Genomic DNA, 21,537 nt, shown 5'->3' with positions numbered 1-21,537 from the left:
CCTGTCTCTACCTGAAGACTTCTGCCCTCATCTGTCCTTACCTCTCCCCATATGCCAGCAGTGTCTCGGATGTCATTCTTTCGGTAGGACAGTTGCCGGATGCAGTTGTTGACAGCCAGGCTGCTCTTTCCTGGCGATAGGTCTGAGTCCTCCATCTCCACCCATCCCAGGGAACGCACATGGAAGCGGATACCCCGAGGCTGGTTGAAAACAAAGGGAGAAAATGTTTATAAATGATATCAATGGAAGGGGATATCAATGGAAGGTTGGTGCAGATAATATGCAAAACAGGTACGGAATGTTTCAAATTAGCTGGAGATTCTAGTAGCATCTCTGAGTCACTCTCAGAACAGTGACAATGCCAACAATTGCACAGGATAGAATAGTTCATCTGGTAGTGTACCCCAGAAGTTGATGGTTTGAATCGACCCTTAGTCAATTTATATAAAAATTACTGTTCAGGATGCCTTACTTGCTCCCAGCATTCATAAAGTGAAGTAGGGCATTCTATAAAGATGTCTTCACCAACTGTTGGCTGTTCACAGAGCATTATGCATTTTTCCTGATCCATCTGGGACTTATAACCATTCCCCCTTCCACCTCAAGGAACTAAGTCTTGTTTTTCCACTTACACTCTTTTCCTTTGATGCAGGTGGTTCAGGGTCTTTGCCCGAGTTAGGTCCCAGCTTCAGGTTGGCGTAGCGTATCGTGGACTGCTGGAAATCCTTCAGGCTGTGATCTCCATCGCTGCCATCTTGGCCCTCTGATTCTGTGTTCAATCTTTCCAGCTGTCAAAAGGAAAAGGGAGGGATTTATTATAAAAGCATTTTCTTAGGGACAACAAAAGTGTGGCTGGAAATGTATAGGACACAAAAGGCCACTCTACACTGATCTGTTAAAAGTAGAGTTCAGACTTCATAGAGTTGCAAATGTGTTTTTAAAAAAACAAAGACAAATTTCAAAATTAGAATACTGCAAGGCTTGTAGCAAGACAATTTGTACAATTTGTGTTTTCTCACAATTTGAACGTTTCTACCTGCAAATAAACTGGGCATATAACATTTTAACTTGGTACAACTACAGGCACTACTCACGTAGCAAAGATGACATGACAATTTACAACTACATGTATTTATCTATCCATAAATATTAATGGTAAGGAGTAATGAATTGGATTTAGTTACAAATTTCGAAAAAAGCTAGAGTGAAATTATAATGCATATGGGCCTTCCCAAGATCACATTTCTTGAACCTAAATTGTTCCTTTTGTTCAATTCAACACTACAATTATTCATGATTGCCAGTTTATGCAAAAGCCAGCATAGAGAGCTTGGTCATAAACTAGACAAGGGAGAAAGCCCTCTGCAAGCCACCCCCCCCCCATCTCAGGCATTTTACTTCACACCTTTTGGCTACAAGCCCCGCGCTCTGATCACATGCAGTGTGGCCGGCCAGCCAGCATGCCTCAGGGTGCATCCACTATGGACGCTCCGTTTGTGCCGGAGCGCGCATGCAGATAAATCCTTGACGCATAATGGCCACAGGCGTGCGTGACAGACTGCCGGGCTGAGTGCATGTCTAAGCAATAACCACCCCATAGGTACGTGTACACTGAACAGTTCCAGTGATATTCAGCCTGTGTAAGCTGACACGTTACGACCTGAGTGCTAATACAAGTCACATGTAGAGATTATGTTGGGCATGGTGATATGCATTAGACATTTCAGCCAGAGCTGGTAATCATGAGGCTTAGCATAAGGTCCCATGCAGACACTGGTAAACACCAGGTTTATTCCAATCTTCAATTATTCTTAACACTGCAGGATCACCACAACATAGGTAAAATTTACGTACTTGTATATACATGTACATTAAAAAAAATTGAGGTACATGTAGATATAACAGCAAAATGCTTTTCAGCGATTTCTATCTTATTTAAATGTTTTCAGAAAATACAATATCCTGTTGCATTTGAAACAAATTTACTGTGCTTGTACCAGCCTTGAAAGAAATTCACACCCTGGCTAGTCATTTTTTAACATTCTTTTACTAATTCATTAGTAAAATTATATCAAACAAAAAATAAACCGAACAGAAATGAACTTGAACCAATCAACTAATCCTGAAGTGAATCTGCTCATTATATTTTCTGTCGCTTGCAATTCCAAGAGCTGACAAGCTGGTAGTTGATTAATCAAATCAGATCTGATCAGACACTGGCGTTTCCCGGTGTCTAAATTAAACAAGAGATGCTTGGATTGGCCATGACAGGCACGGCTAGGGCAGACAGTGTCTTGACATACTAAGCAAGTTATGGTAGCAAGTGTGTGTACATGTATGTGTGTGCATGAGTGACTCACGGCATAGCCTGTAGACCAAACTGTGCTGAAAAAAGGGCTGATTTTGTTCAGTTAACGGTATGTATTAAAGAAAGCGGCGTTTGTGTTTCTTAAGGTGCAAGGTTCATGGCACCTTTGCCCAATGACCTCATGAGCAGTCAGATATGAAGATGACTAGTACTGAAGGCCCTCAAGTTTTCATTAGAAGAACCAAGATAATCCAACAGAATTAAATATATATCAGCAACACATGCAGTCTGTAGGTCCTAACAGACTCAAACAGCTGGAATAACAGGACTTTCTTTTCACTTTTCAAATCATCCCAAAATCCACTGGAATCACATGAATGGTGTTATGGTAATCATGTACATATACAAATGAATGCAGACGTTTATGTACATGTAAATGGAAAACAAACTTAACAGCACCCTGAGACAGCTTAATGAATCAAAGAACTGAAGCAACCATTCAAGGAGATGTGATGGAAAGAGTACGGATTTCCACAAAACCGTATATGCACATTAGAACTAGTTCATATGTGTCTATACTGCTTTCTCATACACATTCATAACCTGCAACATGCAGGCAGCATGTGCACTGCATATATGCAATAAATATTCAGACAACCGGGACAGCTGAAACAGACGGATCTGAAGCAGGAAACTAGAACCCACGGATAAATATTGGTTATCAGTGCCAACCAAAGATGCCGGCTGAAACAGGCAAGCACACAGGAGATGTTGACAAACTGACACAAGAGCAATTTGCTCCACTGGGAAATAAGGGACAGCAGACAAACAGATGGGACAAGACAAGAGAGATCTGACTGCATGCAATCAGACAGGCACAAGAGGCCTGAAATAAATGGGGGAAAAAACAGCAAATAAGCTTATCTTGTTATCTACATGTATGGGTGAAGATAATCTGTGTAAAATGGATGCAGAGACAAGTCTCACTTAATTGGAGAATTTTTACTCAAAGATAATAAGGATCACTTATGACCAATAATGGGCACAGTCAAGGGGGAAAAATTTGGGACAAGTGAAATCTCAATTTTATTTATTCCTCCATGCTCATTTGTTGTTTGCGAGTGTGTGAACAGAAAAGTTCAATTCCTCGCAAACTTTTCTGACAAGATTTATTTTGAAATGGACACACCAACTGTCTCCAAATCCCTACTTTCTTGTTTCTATTATGTACATGTATGCGTCATTTAGGGAAAAAATCAGGTCCTCAATTTAGATTTTTCCTAGTTACATTTATTTCAGTCAAGAATTGTACCCCAAGAGTATCTGGAAATAAGGAAACTCTCGGGATGGCCTGATGAAATTGGGCAATAAGGGAAACCACTGATCTACCGGTATCATGGTCAATGCTGTTCACTGCACACGTAAGATATGTATGTAGCTTTTTCAAACAAGTACATGTAGCCTTCCTTCCCTCCAGTGTATTATCACTCTGTTGTTTTGTTTCTACAAACCCAAACTGTACATGTACGTAATGATAATTCCTTTTCACAAGGCTTTCTTCAAGCTTTAGGTCTGTGTGGCATGTGCATGATACAAGACAAATTTGTTGTGATGGCTCACATTTTTTAATTGCAAGGTTTTGAATTTGGTGGACTAGTGCACTCGGAGTACACATACTTTATAGATGTACTAATGAAAGTTGGAAAAGAACATCAAACAATACTGGCATTACATCCAGTTCATGATTCATGATATACTTTATTTCCCCTATCCCTGTTGTTTATTCAGCATTTTTTTTGCTCTGACAGAACCTTGTTTACATACTGAAATCTCCTTTTTAATGACAATGCTTGCTGTGTTGACAATGTCCCGCACAAATGAACTTATTGCATTAGGCTGCCATGTTTGAGACCACGTAGCCAGTGTGTCCACATGTGTCATCAGTTGCCAAGTAACAGTTATATTCATCTATTGCCCACTGTTTGCATTTCATCAATTTGTTGACTGAAGAACTTTCTGATGAAGAGGATACAACTATGTTCCTCTCAAATTACATGTACACTGTAAAGTAACTTGCTTCAACGGCAACAATGTTTAGACCAGCACTTTTACAAGGTTACCTTTCTGTATACAAGGGCGTGATTTTACGTATCAAAAATGCACTTTCAGAGTTTGCTGGCAATGGAAAAGGGATACATGAAACATACCTGTATATTTCAAAAGAAATGTACAGATTTTTCCTTGTACATGTATGTAATTAATTTGTGTTAAAGCTGCTTATTTACATAAAGATTTGGTTGCATTCCGAGAAAATTATTTGTGATTTTACCAGGATAACTTTGAAAATATGCTGCTTAAGTATCGAGCCCGGTCACATTTTCACATGAAAAGCATGTTTAAAATGACACAAAGATTGTTCAGATGCAGGTATTTTGTCATGCCGTCAATCCCACTTTTTTCTTCTGTCCTCTGCGGTACATGTGCTGTGTATCAGTGGCTCCATTTGTTTGTCCCAAGACAGATTTTCTCGTCTCGATTGGACAGGCAGGTAATGGACCGCGATCCCCATCTCCATATGCACGGTGTACATTTTACCACTCGTTACCCGGCCAAATTGCATTTGCTGGGCAAACACTGGCCAGACGGACCCAGTGTAACCGCGGTTACTATTTTAATCACATACCACAGAAGTTTTTTTTCTTTTCTTTTTTTTCAAACAGAGACTCTAGAGCATTTGACAGATAACATCAGAACATTTTTATTAATTCAGGTGATGCCAACCTTTCCTTTATATATGTACTGTTTCTGAAAACTTTCCAAACTAAGGAATATGAGAAAAAAAACACTGAAAATCATAAATGGAAACAATGTAGGAACGGATATCAATTCACTGTGCTGCTGTGGGTTGCTGCATTTTTAATTAAAATGCAGGATTCAATAAAAGAAAATTGGATGAAAAACTCAACTTGATTTTTGATTCTAAATTTTATTTAAAAATTACAAAAATGGCCACTTGATGACAAAAAAACCAAATAAGAGCATTTCAAGAAATTAAACTCAGCTGCAAAGTTTTCTGACAAACTTCTTCCCTGTGTGAAAGAAAACAAGAAGGCAAGTAATCCTTAATCACCAAGCCTGCGCTCATCGCATTTACTTATCTTGCTGCAGTTAGGATGACTCATCCCACTTCACCCTCCCTCTACGCAAGCAGAATAATTGAAGTGCAGGGAGCGAGGGGCACACACACACCGCTGCAAGTCCGTGGGCACCGAGACCATCCGCGGCCGCGCGCCGTGGATTGATTACGCGTCATTTCCCCGAGGCTTTCGGAGCTCATGTCCCACCATTGAATAAAAGAAAAGAATAAAAGGAATCCATGGACCCTGATGTGTTGTACAGGAATACTTATACTTAATGACGCGGTTTGTTGAGGACAAAGAAGAACAGCCACCAGTGGGATAGCTTTGAATAAATTGCATGGAGGGGCTGCATCCATGTATGAGCACATTTGTGCAGTCGTGCAGTTAGCATCATTCACAAAAGACAACCTGTTGATGCTCTGGAATTTTTGCTTTTATCAAAATGCACCATTTCTGGATGTGCAAGTAATTTTCTGATTTTAGTGACATCTTTGTTCATTCTCATGTGTGCGTTTGCAACACATCAAATTACAGGTACATCGGCATGTGTGTGTGTTTTTCTTAAAAAAAACATGTAGAAAGTAAATAACAGTTAAATTTATTATAATTTCCTATTTTTAAGCTCATCCAATTTTGCTCATTTCATGCAGACACAAAGAAGCAATAATTCAGACTATTTCCACAGCCACACTTTTGTTGCCGATTCTCGTCTGCCATTTATCAAGTCACCTCTTCCATACACTTGCATGCCCCAAAATGTCAAGTAGTTTCATTCGAATGCTTTCCTCTCCTCCCCCCTCCATCTCCTCGCTCTCCTAAAGGGAACGACAATATCCACGGTATTTGTTCTCAACCCTCTGGAGAGATCAGATTTTGTGTACAAAATCATCCCCAGCTGCAACTGCCGTGCTATGAATGAATTAGAGACCGGCACTCCAGTTGTTTCTCTCACCATCTTCCATCCTTATTCAACTCCCCCCCCCCCAAAAAAAATCCTCCTTGATAACTGAAGCTTTCCTGACTTCTGTTTATTTCACAATTTTGACTGTTTGCTCTCACTTAACTGGAAGAGGAGAGGCAAATGAATTGTCAGGGTACAAACAGTTCAATGGGCTGAAATGAACAATCCCTAAGGATTTCATTAGAATTCTTTTAAAAAATCCTTTCTCTTTTGGAGGGCTGATGTAGTGATAAGAGTACATAATGTGATGAAAATTCATAATCTTTTCCAGTGACCAACTGTGGTTTGTTCCTTTGAACAAGGAATTACATATCCATCAACCTCTATCCCAAGGGAAAGTAACAGTGCCAGTCAAATGGCAGGTTCGTGTACAATGCATGTGTACTTCATGTGTCAGAATGTGTAAATTTAATGATGGGATTGTTGTTAAACATGTGGACTGAAGGAATGTGACAAGTGCAATTTGCAATGCATGTACTGGGTACCTTGGAAGTTGCAATCTTCTAGGTTTCTTTCAGCAAGTTTCCATGGTAACCAACTGTGCTACTGTGATGATATGCTTCAGCATATTGCAGCTGTTTACATGAAGCTTATCATACAGCCAAGCAAGGTGGTACCGGCAGTCGACTATCACTGTACGTGTACTTGTATGCATGTACATTTTCCATGAGCAGTTTAGGTACATGTATGTGTGCGAGTACTGTGGGAAAAGTACTTGAGTATGAAAACTCCAGTACACCTGCCAATGCACCACTCAAAACATCACATGGGGTAATAAAAAAGACTCTCTTGGATGTGCCCCAAGAAGGTACGTATAGGGATCAATTATATTGAATGCAAAGGATGAATACATATGCTTGTAATTTTATTGGCAAGTGCACTATTGCATACATGTATTTATAACGGGCCAAATTTGATCTTGTACATGTATGCACATGCACATGTGCTGATTTTGGGGGGTCTGTGAACATTTCTCTCAGGATTCACATTAATAGCATGTCCCAGTTTTGATGCTTTGTTGTCAACGAAAACAGCCCCCAACTCCCTCCTTATTCACGTCACTCAAATCTATAGGAACTGCACAGTGCACGGGGGACAAAAAACATCTACTTTTGGAATCACGACGGCGTTCTCATTTCAGGTTGGGATGGTGAATAGAGAGACAAAATACCCCACACAGAAAATCAATTATTAGCATAATGGGACCGGTTTTCGTCATTCAATATTTGGTGCATGGCCTGGGGCTTCGCAGATGCTCCCTGACGCATTAGCGGCAATTCTCCCTCCATCTTGGGGCCAAGTCATAAACTTAACCTGTTTACTGTCCTTGTCTGCTTTCTTTCTAAAGCTGCCTGATTTGAATTGAAAAGATTAGAATTGAAAAACGGGACAACATGCATGAGATGGGGAAAAACAAGTTTGCTACAATGCGAGCAGTAATTACAAACACAAAGTAGCAATTTTTTTAATATATGCAGAAAAAAGAAAAAAAGATTTTGTTTATTTTTTTTCAAAGCAAGACTCTGAACATGATTTCTTTGCCACTAGGAAAGATCAGTTGCATTTATCACAGGTGTATGTATGAAGTGTGATATGAAGGGCGTTTTCTCTCTTTTCATCTATTTACCTTAAATAAGTTAGGTTAAATAAAGAAAAATGGACGTCCCTTCTTTCAAACATGTAAGAATTTTGATAGCAGACAGGTGATTATTTTTGAAAGGTCTTAGTGGCCATGCTATTCACATTCAAAGTTACTGCTTAATTTGATTTTGATGCAAAAATACAGTGGAAACTGGGCTTGCAGACCCAAATTTTGGGAATAGGTAAGCACAGACACTAAATTTTGTTTCATGTTTTTCAATCTCAATTTTTAGTGGCAGGGACTGGCAACAGAATGCCCAAATACAGTCAGAACCTGATCCCTGCTATTTTGACTCCATCATGTTACAATTTTCTTCCTAACATGAATTTTTTTAAAGAAAGGTCAAGTCCTTAAATACTTGTTATATAAAATTTGTAGTTCCTGTGAGTTGTTTTATTTTGGACCATTGCTGGTTCCCTTGGAGACTTTGAATGAACAGTGTCATGCAATGGTGTTTATGTTGATGGCTTTCAAAGTTGTACATGTACCTACCGATCGTGCAGGTTTTCTTGGTGGACTTGTAGATGATTCCCCACTGGACACGGGTGATGGAGGGTTCCACTGTGTAGTGCCACTAGGGACATGCCAGTAGTAGGTCCCTCTCATGTCAGCTACTTCCTTCCACCCTGGTGGCAAAGATGTGGGCTTCTGTAAGGTGCTCTTCTTCAGTGGGTCTTTGTTGGTCTTGGGCTCTGGGGTTATCTCAACTCCTGATTCGGCCTCATCTTGCTGGCTGGTTTTGTCTCCGCTCCTGGAGTCCTCGATCAGCGTGCTGAGGGAAGGTTTACTGCCTTCGCGGAGGAGCATGCCAGGCCGTTTGATGGGGGAGGCTTTGTCATCCACCGAGGTCTCGCTAACATAGCCATGGTCATGCTGTCCATTTGATGGGGAGAGGAGTTCTTTGGCAATGCCCTCCTCCTGCACTCGCAGTCCAAAACTGTTGTACAGCATTTCATAGGTGGATTCGCAGTCAGTGCTGTCGTCATCCATGGTCGATGGTCCCGAGTCGTAAGGGGTGGCATGCTGTGGGGGTTCATACAATCCTTCTCTGATCTCACTGTCATCATCTGAGTCGCTGATGCTGCCGTTAATGGAGGTGATCTCATCGTCCGGGTTCTCCATGCGGCCTTTGGTGATCGATTCCAGGTTTGCGTAGTAGCGGAGAAAGCCGCCCAACTGGGATGCGCGGACCTCTTCATCCGGTGAGACAATGTCTGCATCTGGGTCCTTAGGTTCTTCCCGGTCCTCAATGTCCTCGTGTTTGTCCGTGATCTTCATTCGTTTTGTGTCCTTTTCACGTCCATTGTCTTTGGCAACTTCATCCTCATTCTTCATCTCCTGCTCGTCTTCTTCCTCTTCATCCTCATCCTCATCCTCATCCTCGTAGTCATCCTCCTCTCCATCGTCAATGAAGTCGATGTCGGCAAACATGGCCTCGGCTTTTTTCTTGTTCCTCTCCCGCAGGATGTTGTCGTCAGCAACGGTCAGCCGCTCGTCCATCTCCCCGTCGCTGTCCACCAGCGCTTCCAAGGGGTTACCAATACCCATCTCCGACAGGTCTGTGGAGGCGTACTTGGTCCGGCTCTTGCCCGAGCCCGAGTTACGCTTGGAGCCGCCGCCGTTGCTGTCAAACTCAAAGGTGAAGTTGGAGTCTTTGGTGGAAGGCTCCTCCTGTTTGCGGTTCAGGGCTTTGAGGTCATTCTCCAGGGCATCGCTAAGCTTGTTAGACAAGGAGTGGTCAGTGGTGGTGATGGTGGTAGTGTTTGCATTGACTTGATCTGAAGGTGATATGGCGTTGCTGTCATAGGATGGGTTGATTAGGGATGTCATTGCCTGCTTGGTACCTGAAAACAAAACATTACAACAAAACATAAAATCAATAACAATGAAATACAGATAATCAAACTTGCCAACTTAGTGACCTTCAAATGTACATCACACAAAATTTCTGATATGATAACCAGGACTCCTTCACAGACAATGATGTTGCAGCTCACAAACCTGAGAAAACCCGTGCTGTGAAAATAACGGCAAAAAGGTTTCCATTGCTGACTACTGTAGAGGAAAACCTCAAGTCATCAACAGAAGAACTGAAAAACCCTATCCACATCTCCCCCAGAGAGAAACTTGAACCTTAATAACAGGGATAAATATCCAAGGAATGTGCACCACATCCAGTGAGCAGCGCTGCAGTCCACCACGTTCCAAAGACCAATTCAACCAAATTGTGTAGGATTATTACCTTTAATGAATAATTCACAGTGCCTTCCAGAATTGACACACGTACAAGTGGCATCTGACAGTTTTCAGCACTGGACCGTGCATCAGGAATAGACGGCAGTAGCAGAAATGGCTAGGTGGAGTGTTTGTATCAGGCTATGAAGCCCTGGCTAAATAACCTGCAGCCCCTGCATAGCCCATCATACAAAGATCCCAATGAATAAAGATAACAGTGGCAATGGTTTCATCTTTCGTTCAACACTCTTTTCCTCCGCAGTTCCCTTGCGACTTTGCTGCAATGCTGCTGACGCATTTGTTAAACAGATTACCAAGTCACAAACTCAAAACACTCATATGATTTACATTTCTGCAACAGGATTTTGTTGTGGTGATGATGCATCATGCAATGAGAAACTGACTGGGAAAGCTTTCAAGAGTCGTGATGCAGGGTATTTTTGCTTGATGATCACTTAGCAACACATGATCTATTTCAAGTTTCAACCTCACCAGCAGATAAACAGTCTGTTCCAAATTTCAAACCATTTGGCAATCTATACACTCCCCAGTTTTCCATATAATAATGTGAATATCATCTCGCCACCTTGGCTTTTAGATTGAAGCATATCAATGTACACCATATTTGTGAAGAATTGCATCTCTCCGTGTACTTGTTTTTGCACATATATCACATATTTTATTCCATCACTGCTTTATTTCCTTCCCTTGGGACCAGCTCTGGAGCTGATGTAAGATCTATGACACATGATTTTAACCCTAAGATCCTTCAAAATCCAATATGAGATTTTTGGAAGCTTTTTTGAATTGAGGAATGTATGTAAGGTACTTCGTACAAGTACCAGTAGGGTCCAGCCACTGTTACTTTACAGAGAATTTGACAGCCCATGAAAGTCGAAGTGCAAAGAATTTGCCACTTGCTTCCTGCATAGTGAGGGACCACCGAGTGTTCCCGGGAAGAGAGTGCATGAGAAGATTAATTATTGACCAACGTGGAATTGAAAATTTGATAATAAAATCATGAGAACAGGCTTTCTCGCGTGATCCAGGGAAAATGGACACAGCATGCATGTTTACTGCCTGGAAAGTGCATTCACTTCAGCTTGTCATTACGGTATTCTCAATAAGTCGAAGCAGCAAATCATTTGCATTCATTACCATAATCTGCACAGAATACTCAATGTGAAAAGTCAAAGCTTGGCTTCTGTAGATCACTACTTGGAATGATGGCTCTTGACATTTACATATTACATGTGGCTTTCTGACATAATCTCATTTCTTTGCGATGATGAGGGATTACTAGGTGGCCACTGGGAATCAAGGATTGAAGATTATTCGGGAGAGTCCTCCACAATTTTTCCTTTTTTTTTTTTTTTCTTTCATACCCAGCAACAGAATCATTCTGAGAGTGGGCAAGTTCTCCTGGGGTGAGCACCAAGCAATGTTTGCCGAGGCTTAACTGCTGTTCTCATCAAATAACCTTCGTCACGAGAGCTGGCTTGGCTTGCACACCATGCACGATTAAAGTGACAAATAATGATTGGATAAGCCGGGGAGCTGCACACGGATGTGAGGATGGGAATCATGTATCCGTAAGTAATTGATTCTGTCTGGAAATCAATTCATAATTTTTTTGCTCTTTCTCATTCCAGGACCAACTGTGTCTCGGGAAAAAAATTCAAATAATGATCGTTTCTATTGATATTAAAACTGTGGACTTTTGAGAGCTGAATTCTGGACAGGGAAAGTGTTTCACTTTAACACGATGAGCACTGGGTAAGCATTTAGCATAAATGACATTGCACTATACCAATTAAAATATCCAGGATTTGAAACTAATCAAAATGAACATCCTGACAACTGAATCCAAATTAAAAGGCAAAACCCCAATAATCAAATACAAAAATATAAAGCTCTACAAATGAGATCTTAAGCATCCAAGCAAATGATCTTCATCATCTATAATTCATCCCTTCTATCACCAATTGCGAGTCCAAACATTGACACTTGACTTGACAGGTTTTAAAAGCTCTCAGCAGCCCATTAGCTATGGCCAGGGAAAACAACATGAAATGTGAAGGGAGAAAATTAGCAGCGGGGAAGAAAAGAGAGAAAATGCACTTGATGTTATTAAAACAGAGGCTGCATGGGAATGCTAACAAGTGCCTGCTTTGCTGTTACCAAGATGCAACAGACAGGGAAAGAAACAGGGTACTAGAACCCAGCACGCGGCCTCCTGCTCCTGCATCGTCTGAGAAGCTTGAATTGATGCACCGTTAGTCCCAGTATCACACTATAAAATCTAAATGATGTATTCTGCATCTTAATGGGAGCTGGCTTACATGTACATGGGGGTCTATTTGCAAGCCAGGGGCTCCCATGGGTAAGGTTTGTGTACAGCAATTGGGAATGTCAGTGGATACATAAATTATCTTAATGTGTCTGTCCAAAATGTCGGCAGTCAAAATACACCATAGAGGAACAAATAAATCAAAAAGGCGCTTTTTAATTTTGACTGAGCAACCAAAACCCTGAGCCATACAAGCACTTTTAAAGAATTACCCTTCACCAATTATAAACATGTACATGCAAATAGAAATAGCAGTTTAACCTTTACAACATGTTAAGAAAGCAAGATCTTCTTGAAACAAGTTTTATAGAATGTGGAATCTGGAAAATGTCATTACATGCTAAAAGTGCAGGCTTTGAAAGATGTGTTAAACTGTATCCGGTTCATAAGTGACTTCGTCACAAAGGCGGACACGCCACAATTTGCAAGCTCCCACTGGCCGATCGCTGAAGTTACAAGTTAACTTCTGGTTCCATGGTTCCATGTAAACAGCGATCAATGCATGTAACTCTATGTGCAGTGCATGTGGAGTGGGCGTGGTTTAAACGGAAGTGACGTCAAACTCACGAACCAGATAGATTTCTGAGGACAACTGACTGGCACGTAAGAAAAAGATACATGTAAATCCTACATGAGATTCATTTACTGAACATGTGCCCCGACGAATAGATGCACTCACAGAAATATATGCAAATGACCAGTCTGCATGCCAGCAGTCAACAGACAACTCAACCTCCAGGGAAAAAATCAAAACAGCGTCCTCCTGACGAATACTGCACTTGTCATAATCATCATTGGCTCATCTCCACACACACCAAAAAAGCCTACATCCCTCAAAATATCCAATTTTCTGAACAAATAAACAAGACGTTGTAAGATGTCAACACTCACGTTCCCAGCGAGATGCATTCACGTCAGCCTGCTGTTCGGATGTGGGAGGCAATGGTTAAAATAAAGGAAATTCCACAGCGACGGAAGGTGCCAGCGAGATCGTACTGAAATGGGTGTTGCATACACACATGTATGTTTTGACGGTACATGTGGGCACGGATCTGGAGAAGGCAGGTGAAAAAACCTGAAGATGCCTGGCACAGCATCATCTGTGGTAATGACCAATCACAGCGCAGGGTTCATCAATATTCAGCCAAATTCATTCAGGATTTACTGGGCTTGATGTCGGACAAACCACTCTGTCCAGGGGGGTGGCAAATCAACCAGATGCAAAGACAGGACAGCTGCAGTTTGGAACAGGGGAATATTCTGAGCAATCGGGCCATTAAATTGTTTGAAATGAAAGCCTTAATAGGACTTTGAATAAAGGCTGATTATGATGCTGCTGCTGCTGCATACAGTGACTAATGTTAACCAAGCATGTAAAACCTCGAGTTAGCCTCCTCTCAAGGCAACAATTGTATGCCAAGGATGCTAAGACTGAAAGGGAACACCTACAAGGTCGTACGTCCACTGATGCAGCCTTAACTGCCAAGGCTTCTGTATACATCTTTTTGAAGTCTCACCGACGGACGCACCAGCATGCAGGAAATTAGTGCTGGCGCCAAATTATCCATCTGTGGACAATGATTTAATGCTTGATTGCAATGATATCACACACTATTTTATCCTTCCAGTGTGACATTAAGGTCCCACTGGAAACTGCTGAGTAATAAATGGACAATGATACGAACTGCAGGAGACACTTCTGTGTCATAAAATGTACATTTTCTTTTTTAAGAGTCAAGTTGCTCAAGTGATTCAGAGTTTGAAAAAAAGGAATGCATGCATTACACACATGCTTTTTCCTTAGCTTTAAGATTTCCTCATTTATTTTCTGCTCACAAATCACCATTTTAATATTTTTCATTTTTCTGTTAAGAAATGACCTTGTAAGTTCTCTAATTCTTACCCTTTTCCATTCATGTCCATACTCCATCACAAACAAAACTGTCCTGTGTTCATCCTTTCCTTTAATGACTTCAAACTTAATGCTGCTGAACACATTTTGACACAAAGATTTTATAAGAATGAAGCATTTCATGACACAAGATCAATGAAAAGAAATACGGTAGTTGATAATGAAGAATTTAATAGATTGCGGGTCAGAGTGAGTGTTTTTAGTAATTTTCTGATTCATTTTAAAATCCAATATATTAAGGTTTCAACTCTTTCAATCAGTGTCTGAACTCTTCTACCAGACTCTTTTGTTCCATTTCGTTCCCCTCTCCCCGGTTGATTAGTAATGCAGAGAGTCACAGTTTTTGTCCCCCAATGCACGCTGTCTTCCCTCCTTCCATTCTTAGTCTACAACCAGCCCTAGGTCTGGTGAAGACCAAAGACAAGCAACACCCTGGCAAGCTCTCTGCATTCATACAGAGATCCTGCCATCAAAGGATGCCGCCAATTCATAAACGCCATGCATGAATTCAGCCGATGTGTGGATGGGGAGAGTGGACTGTGTGCTGTTTGTAGGGTTTCATAAAATGGACAATTGACAACGTGGATCAAATTGTCTTTGAAGTAGCAATGGTAACAGGGGTTGTCTGATATTGTAGATTGCTCTGGGCAAGACAAAATGAAAAAAAATTGTATTCTAATAGAAAAATTAAAACAAAGTTAAAATAGCACCTCTGGAAATCCAACCTTAAAAATTTACAAAAACAAAAAATGCTGATCTACATGTATGAAGTATTGATACCGGTATGTCTTTTGACTTGATTAAATTCATCTTTTAAAACTGCCCTGGTCCAAGCTAAATACACAATTGTAGATTTTTGGTAAGCACCACTTTAAGAGCCGTGGCTATCTAATAAAGTAGGAGTTATCAGAACAGGATCCTTCTGAACCATATTTTTTCACTGGAAATCTATCCCCAACACACAGTTAACATCAAAACATGTTTACACAGATATGTATACGCTAGTAATGTTCAAGATGAGGCCATCAAATGAAAAAGGAAGACACACAAACACTTCAATACTGCATGTGCCACCCCCTCACTTCCCTCTCATCCATTAAATGTCTACTTTCTCCATTCCTCCTCCATTTCTACATTTAAATGTAGCCCCTCTCCACAGCACCACGATATGTAACACCCCTCCAAAATTAATTTTGTAGGGGATGCAATCACCCATTTGTGCTCCTTCCCATCATTTAATTTCCTAGCAAATGTGACATTTACAAAGAAAAGTCCTCTACTCCTCAGTAACATAGATTCTGTGGACTAAATTCTTTCCGACAGGGACCACATAATCTAATGTACCCTCTTCAAAACTGTTTCAGCAATCCTCAATTTTGGACCAGTAAGCCCATCTGGCTTTTGCACAACATGCACATCTAACTGTGCACCTACATGTACCTTCCAAACAAAAACAACCGCCTGCTATTTTGACTGTATTTTCTTCCCTTAAACAAAACACAACCCTAGAATATTCTGCTGGACCGAGATATGAAATACGAAGTCAATATTTGGAGGCCTCCTACAGGAGACTGAGAGAAAAGGGGTGAGTCATTTTCCATGTCCCACGGGCCACAGGTGGAAAGAAGCTGAAAGAAATGCCTGTTGTTTATTTTTGCTTTCTTGCCGTGATAAAATTCATCACCCCTCTCGACTTTAGGGACAAAAAGAAAATTTCCTGTTATCGCTTCAACAAATGAAAAGGTCATTATTGATCTGGAATTTATGGGCTTGAAATTTTGCAGCCCATTTGTCACTCGAGAAACACTGTGATGAATTTCCTGAGCTGTGTTTGTTTTATTTGCCACTCTGGAGCTAGATTTTAAAAGAATAGATATTTCATGGCTTTGATTTGATAAGCACGTTAAAATTGAGCCTTTGAAGATGATATTTGTGATCATTTCAGGAATACTGCACAAGTAAATTTTACAAAAATTTATGAGCACAAATGAGAGAAAAAAAGGTGAAATTAATAATTCTTTGATGAGTGATTTGGGTGAACTTTAAAAACCAAAGCCCCTTCACCAAATAAACACTTAACACGCATGCATGTATGTACACTCTCTCAGACATCACATTTAATTTTTTTTTTCATCTTTAATAGTGCTTTTTTGTAGCAAATGCAAGACAGCAACAGATGTAACTCCCTGCCTCAAATTAACCGTTCCTGTTTAATCAATAACGCCAAGTGTACATTTCTAAGATGTCTAAGATCAATGATCAATTCTGGTGGCGTCACTGAGCTTGGCCAGCACTGACCCCCAGACGAGCAGGATGGCAGGAAAAAATTCGAGGACGAAAAGCAGCCTTGTCCATTTCTCTCAGTCAGAACCATGGCCAATTACAACTGACGGAGACAGACTTGGATTACACACGAGTATCACGCACAGCAACCAGAGCAGACTACACAAACCACTGTAAACAAAATCCATCTCCTTTTAATTACGTACATTTAAGTACAAGTACAAGTAGGGTTTCAATTTTTTTTTACTTTCTTATAGATTCCACGAAAAATAGCAATAGACCAAAAATTGAGAGAACGGTTAAGTGGGAGAAATGAAAGAAGTTTGAAATACATGTACATGTATGTAAACGTATACTATGTACAATGTAGCAAGGATTTTTGTCTGTTCACACTATATTGCCCCCCCCAAAAAAGGAACAAAAATGCAAGAAGAACACGATAAATTTCAACTGTGGAAATTCGGGCTTGAAATTTCAATCAAATCAATCCAGCAAAAGGATGGCAATAAATGTCATCCTTTATTTCTTCCTTGTTAGTCCATGTACATGTACATGTATATTCAGTACATTCTTCACACACCAACTCAGAAATAACAATGGAGTTCACAGAGATACAAACACACGTACATTTAACAAGCCTCAAATGAACAGAGAAATGCTGGTGCTTTTCAAAGGGTACGTACTTGTACCTACTTGAAATGAATGCTTGAAATTCAGAGGAAACTAACATGACTAAAATACAGCTTTGATTCCTCTTTTACTGGATAATACTGTCACTCTGTGAAATCTCCAGTTTTCCACAGATGACATCAAACCATCTTTCCAGAACGGTTTCCATGGATACATGAAGTAAACAGTGAAGGCCAAGGTGAAGCGGTAAGAGGGTGTCAGACAAACTGGCGCCCAGAACAAAACCCTGATGCAAGTGGGAAATCGTTGTCAAAATATCACAGGGATTTGGCTGGGACGGAGTGAAAAAAAAAGCAAGTAATTCACAGCAAAAAGCACGGAAGTTTTATCAAGGTTTCCGGTGATAATGCAGAAGGAAAAAAACAAATTGTAATTGCTCTTCTGTTTTGCAAGTATAGTTACATGCACAGTAGATGTATGTTCTGGAAAACATTTTGGCTAATTAGCTATCACGGGGGTTTTACACCACAAAAGAATCCTTCTTGAACTACATGGGTCCTTCCTGAAATTCGGGGTCCAAAAGTGTGACATTTTTGTGTCCTATGTTACACTTGAACAGTGTAATTTGACATGAATATATCACCAAAATTGATTTCAAACTACATGTATATCTAGTTGATTGGCAGGTAATTTGAATTAATTCATCACTCTTAAAAATTACAGAATGTGTCCTGAACTCACCAAATCATATGTCAGATGTGACAGGGACACAAAAAATTTGGACCCTTAATTTATAGAATTATACCCATGTAATAAGACAGTTTCTAAATGAAAACAAATCATGAAATCTCATCAAGACAGGCCTTGACAAAATTCTAATTTGACAGTAGTTTGAAAGTTAGAAAATGTGCTTTTTATGATTTTCACAACAATGATACATGCATGTTCACTTCAGTTCATTCAGCTTTCACATGTGCAATCACTGGCATGATATGTACATGACTTAAGTACATGTAAGCACAAACACAAAGCACATGTACAAATGTACATATCTGTAAAATTCACAAATAAAGTAGTTTTTTTTTCAAAGAGAAACATATATTAACATGTGAAAAATACATTTACACAGCCATATATTTGTACTTGCTCAATTTGCAATTTGGATAAACGTGAACAGAATGTATCCATCCAAATAAGCAAGCACGGAAATTTTGGACAGCTATCGGTAAACTTCTATTTCTTGTAACACAATCCCCATAACTGTACATATCTTGTCATTAGAAGTAAAATAGCTCATTATTCATTTCTCAGAACTACATTGTACATGAACTGGTACCTGCCATACTCGTACAGGTACAACGTGCATGCAGCCAAATGAGATTCTGTCTCATCCCCCCCTTTAGGCCCCCGATGATCTGTCTGATGAATTCTTCATTAGTTCATGAGGCGGTCTCTAGGCAGCATCCACGCAAGGGTGGTGGGCAGCACTGAGCAAAGGGGCAGCCTCGCTGATGCATTAGAAGGGCATGCACTGCCTGTATTTGTCCCCAACTGGTTTCTGAGGAATCAGTAGAGACGGCTGGTTGCAAGGCTAACTCTCAAGTGTACGTAGATGATTCATGTATTCTTTCCAAATAAAAGAGTTATTAATGTGCTTTGTTGTTGTTTTTCCTGTATGAAAAATTGACACTCCTCAACTTGGAAATAAATGGAATGCATGTATCAACAGTACTGAAAGAAAAAGTTTTCTTCATAGGTTTCAAAGGTTTGTATGCATATAAATCCTTTTTTTTAATTTACATGTACATTGTTATTTTCCATGCTGATTAGAGATTATAATGTGACAAATAATGCATGACAATGAATTGGTGTCAAGTAATTAGGGCTGAAAAATTCAAGCTAAAATACACAAAATGTCTGCTTACATAAATTTAAATCTGTTTTCCTTTTATCTTAGACAAGCTTTTGTAACATCAAAAAATTACTGTTCTTATTCTGAATGCCAAATTCATGGACGGTAAACTTGGCAAGTGCCATCATTTAGTCTGGTTTCACACTAACAACTGGATTCCTTGAAGCCTTAGCATTAATTCCTGCTTAGGGCAATTCTTTCAGATCTTGAAGCATCAACCAGCACACAAAGCAAGGAACTGCTAAACTAGATTCATCATTTGGAACTGTTATCAGATGCCTCTCCCTTAATAAGGAGAGGAGGTAATCTGAAACCATATGGCCTGTCTTCTCTTCCAAGAGAATCACATGACCTTACTGGATCACACCACGCCATGACAACCAATCCTTTAATTTGTAAGAAGTTGTTTTTCCTCCATCTTTTCTGATCTGCTGGCCAGGTGAAAGATTTTCCCAGGAGTTTACATGCTTGGTTGTGGGCCCAAGGACCAGTTATTAATCATTAACCTCTGAACTGTAGTGGGGGGGGAGGCGATTGTTTGATGTCTTACAGTGTGTAATCGAAGATGCAGGGAAGGGAATAGAGTTTCAGGGAATTAATTGATTTGGATTGCTTAGTTAAATGGCACGATAAATCCATGGGAGATTCTGGTTTCCCTGGCAGCAAACATGTGCAGTTTGACAGTCATGATCTTGAATATGTCAGGGTAAAATGTAATGAAGAATGAGTTAATAAGGGAATATCATTATAAAAGAGCTTGTATCTGCCAAAGAAAGCCAAGCAGGAAGATCACAAAGGCTGTACATACATGTATTTCTAACCCACCAGTATTTATAATCTTCATAAGGGAATAGAAAATTGATCCATTCTTTGTTTTTATCTTCCCAAATAAACTGTAAATTATAAAAACAATGAGACACAACCGAATAGTAAGTGTACACAAAGGAATGTTTATAGCTTTTAGAATTTACATGCAAGTCAAATTTAGCTGACAGAAATGACTGCAACAATTCAAGGCATAGAGTTCTGTTCTAGAATGCATGCATGCACATGTACATATAGGCCCTAAAAGATAATTTGGTGTCATTTGTTTGGTTTGTCAATATCTTTCAGTTCTACATGTACTGTAGCTTAATAGTACTTTCCAATGTCAGTTCAATGTTTGACAAATCATTCAGAACTTTCTTTTAGTAACAAAAAATTCTACATACATGTATAAGTACAAATGTACATATGGCAGAACATATTGTACATTTAGAAATGATTTTGTATACATGTACATTTTATTGAAGCACATTTATGGAATTTTTTGCATTGAATTGACTGTACAAATACACTGTCACAAAACATGGGGAAACTTTATAAACATTCAATTTACTCACTCATTTTGTGTATCTGTTGAATCTGATGGTCATCATATCTTGAAATTCTCAAGGTCCCAGCCATCTTGAAAGTTCAGCAAAGACTGCTTTTCCAAGGACAAAGATTGTTCCTCACAATGTGTACCCAGACGTCACTGGCCACAGCCCCTTTTTTTTTTCTTCTTTCTTTCTCTCTCTCTTCCCCTGGTCGTCCTGCACGTAGTGACCGGCTCAAACCAACACCCTTCGATGCTCCTTATGCTAGACTGAGTCAGCTCGGCCGTGATGACACGCCGCAGTAATGAGAAGGAATTGACCGTGCTCACGTCACTCACTCTCGCATGCACCTTGTCTCGGCACAGCCAGCCACGGTACATAACCAGTCACTCTTCTTTTTTTTTTCTTACTTGGCCCTGCAGGGAAAAAAAAGATGGATCCTGCATAAGACGTTACAGGTACAAGAACTGTGCAGCCCGAGTATGCTCAACTTATCTGTATGAAAATTAACCCTGATCCCTCCTCTCCAGAGACATTTTCAAGCAGTTAATGTGGGCCTACATGTAGCTTTCAGACCCTCTGACAAGTCCTTTCAAAATGTTTCCCTCGGCCTCCTGGGAAGGTTAGATTTCTAGATTGAGAACATTCAGACATCATGCCAAACATTTTTTATGGGAGGCTAGGTCTGCATGTGATAAATATTTGGCCGTGGCTCATTGCAGAAATTCTCTTCTTCACACCGACTTATTCACATCTGTTGCATTACAGAATTCATGGTATAAATGTAGTTAAATATCAATTTTAAT

The 21,537-nt window shown here is 40.0% G+C and overlaps 1 protein-coding gene across 3 annotated transcripts in view; it reads right to left on the bottom strand.

Annotated features, from left to right (window-relative positions):
* Positions 1–21,537, bottom strand: part of LOC110983747 (uncharacterized) — a 48,351-nt gene that overhangs the window by 19,680 nt on the left and 7,134 nt on the right. Inside the window, exons 2-5 of one of the 3 annotated variants that reach the window (XM_022243267.2) lie at positions 20,756–21,147; positions 8,544–9,895; positions 633–788; positions 42–200 (exon numbers count right to left, since the gene is read on the bottom strand). In XM_022243267.2, the coding sequence (XP_022098959.2) occupies positions 42–200; positions 633–788; positions 8,544–9,895; positions 20,756–20,819 (1,731 nt within the window). In that variant the 5' untranslated portion in view covers positions 20,820–21,147. Of the gene's footprint in view, positions 1–41; positions 201–632; positions 789–8,543; positions 9,896–13,527; positions 13,696–20,755; positions 21,148–21,537 lie in introns of those variants that run through there. The other 2 variants (XM_087129819.1, XM_087129830.1) reach the window with 2 other exon arrangements.

The sequence above is a fragment of the Acanthaster planci genome, linkage group LG02, assembly GCF_054643075.1.
Source record: "Acanthaster planci isolate LZ-2023a linkage group LG02, COTS_SCS, whole genome shotgun sequence".
Classification (NCBI taxonomy): Eukaryota; Metazoa; Echinodermata; class Asteroidea; order Valvatida; family Acanthasteridae; genus Acanthaster; species Acanthaster planci.
This window is presented reverse-complemented; position numbering and strand designations above follow the sequence as displayed.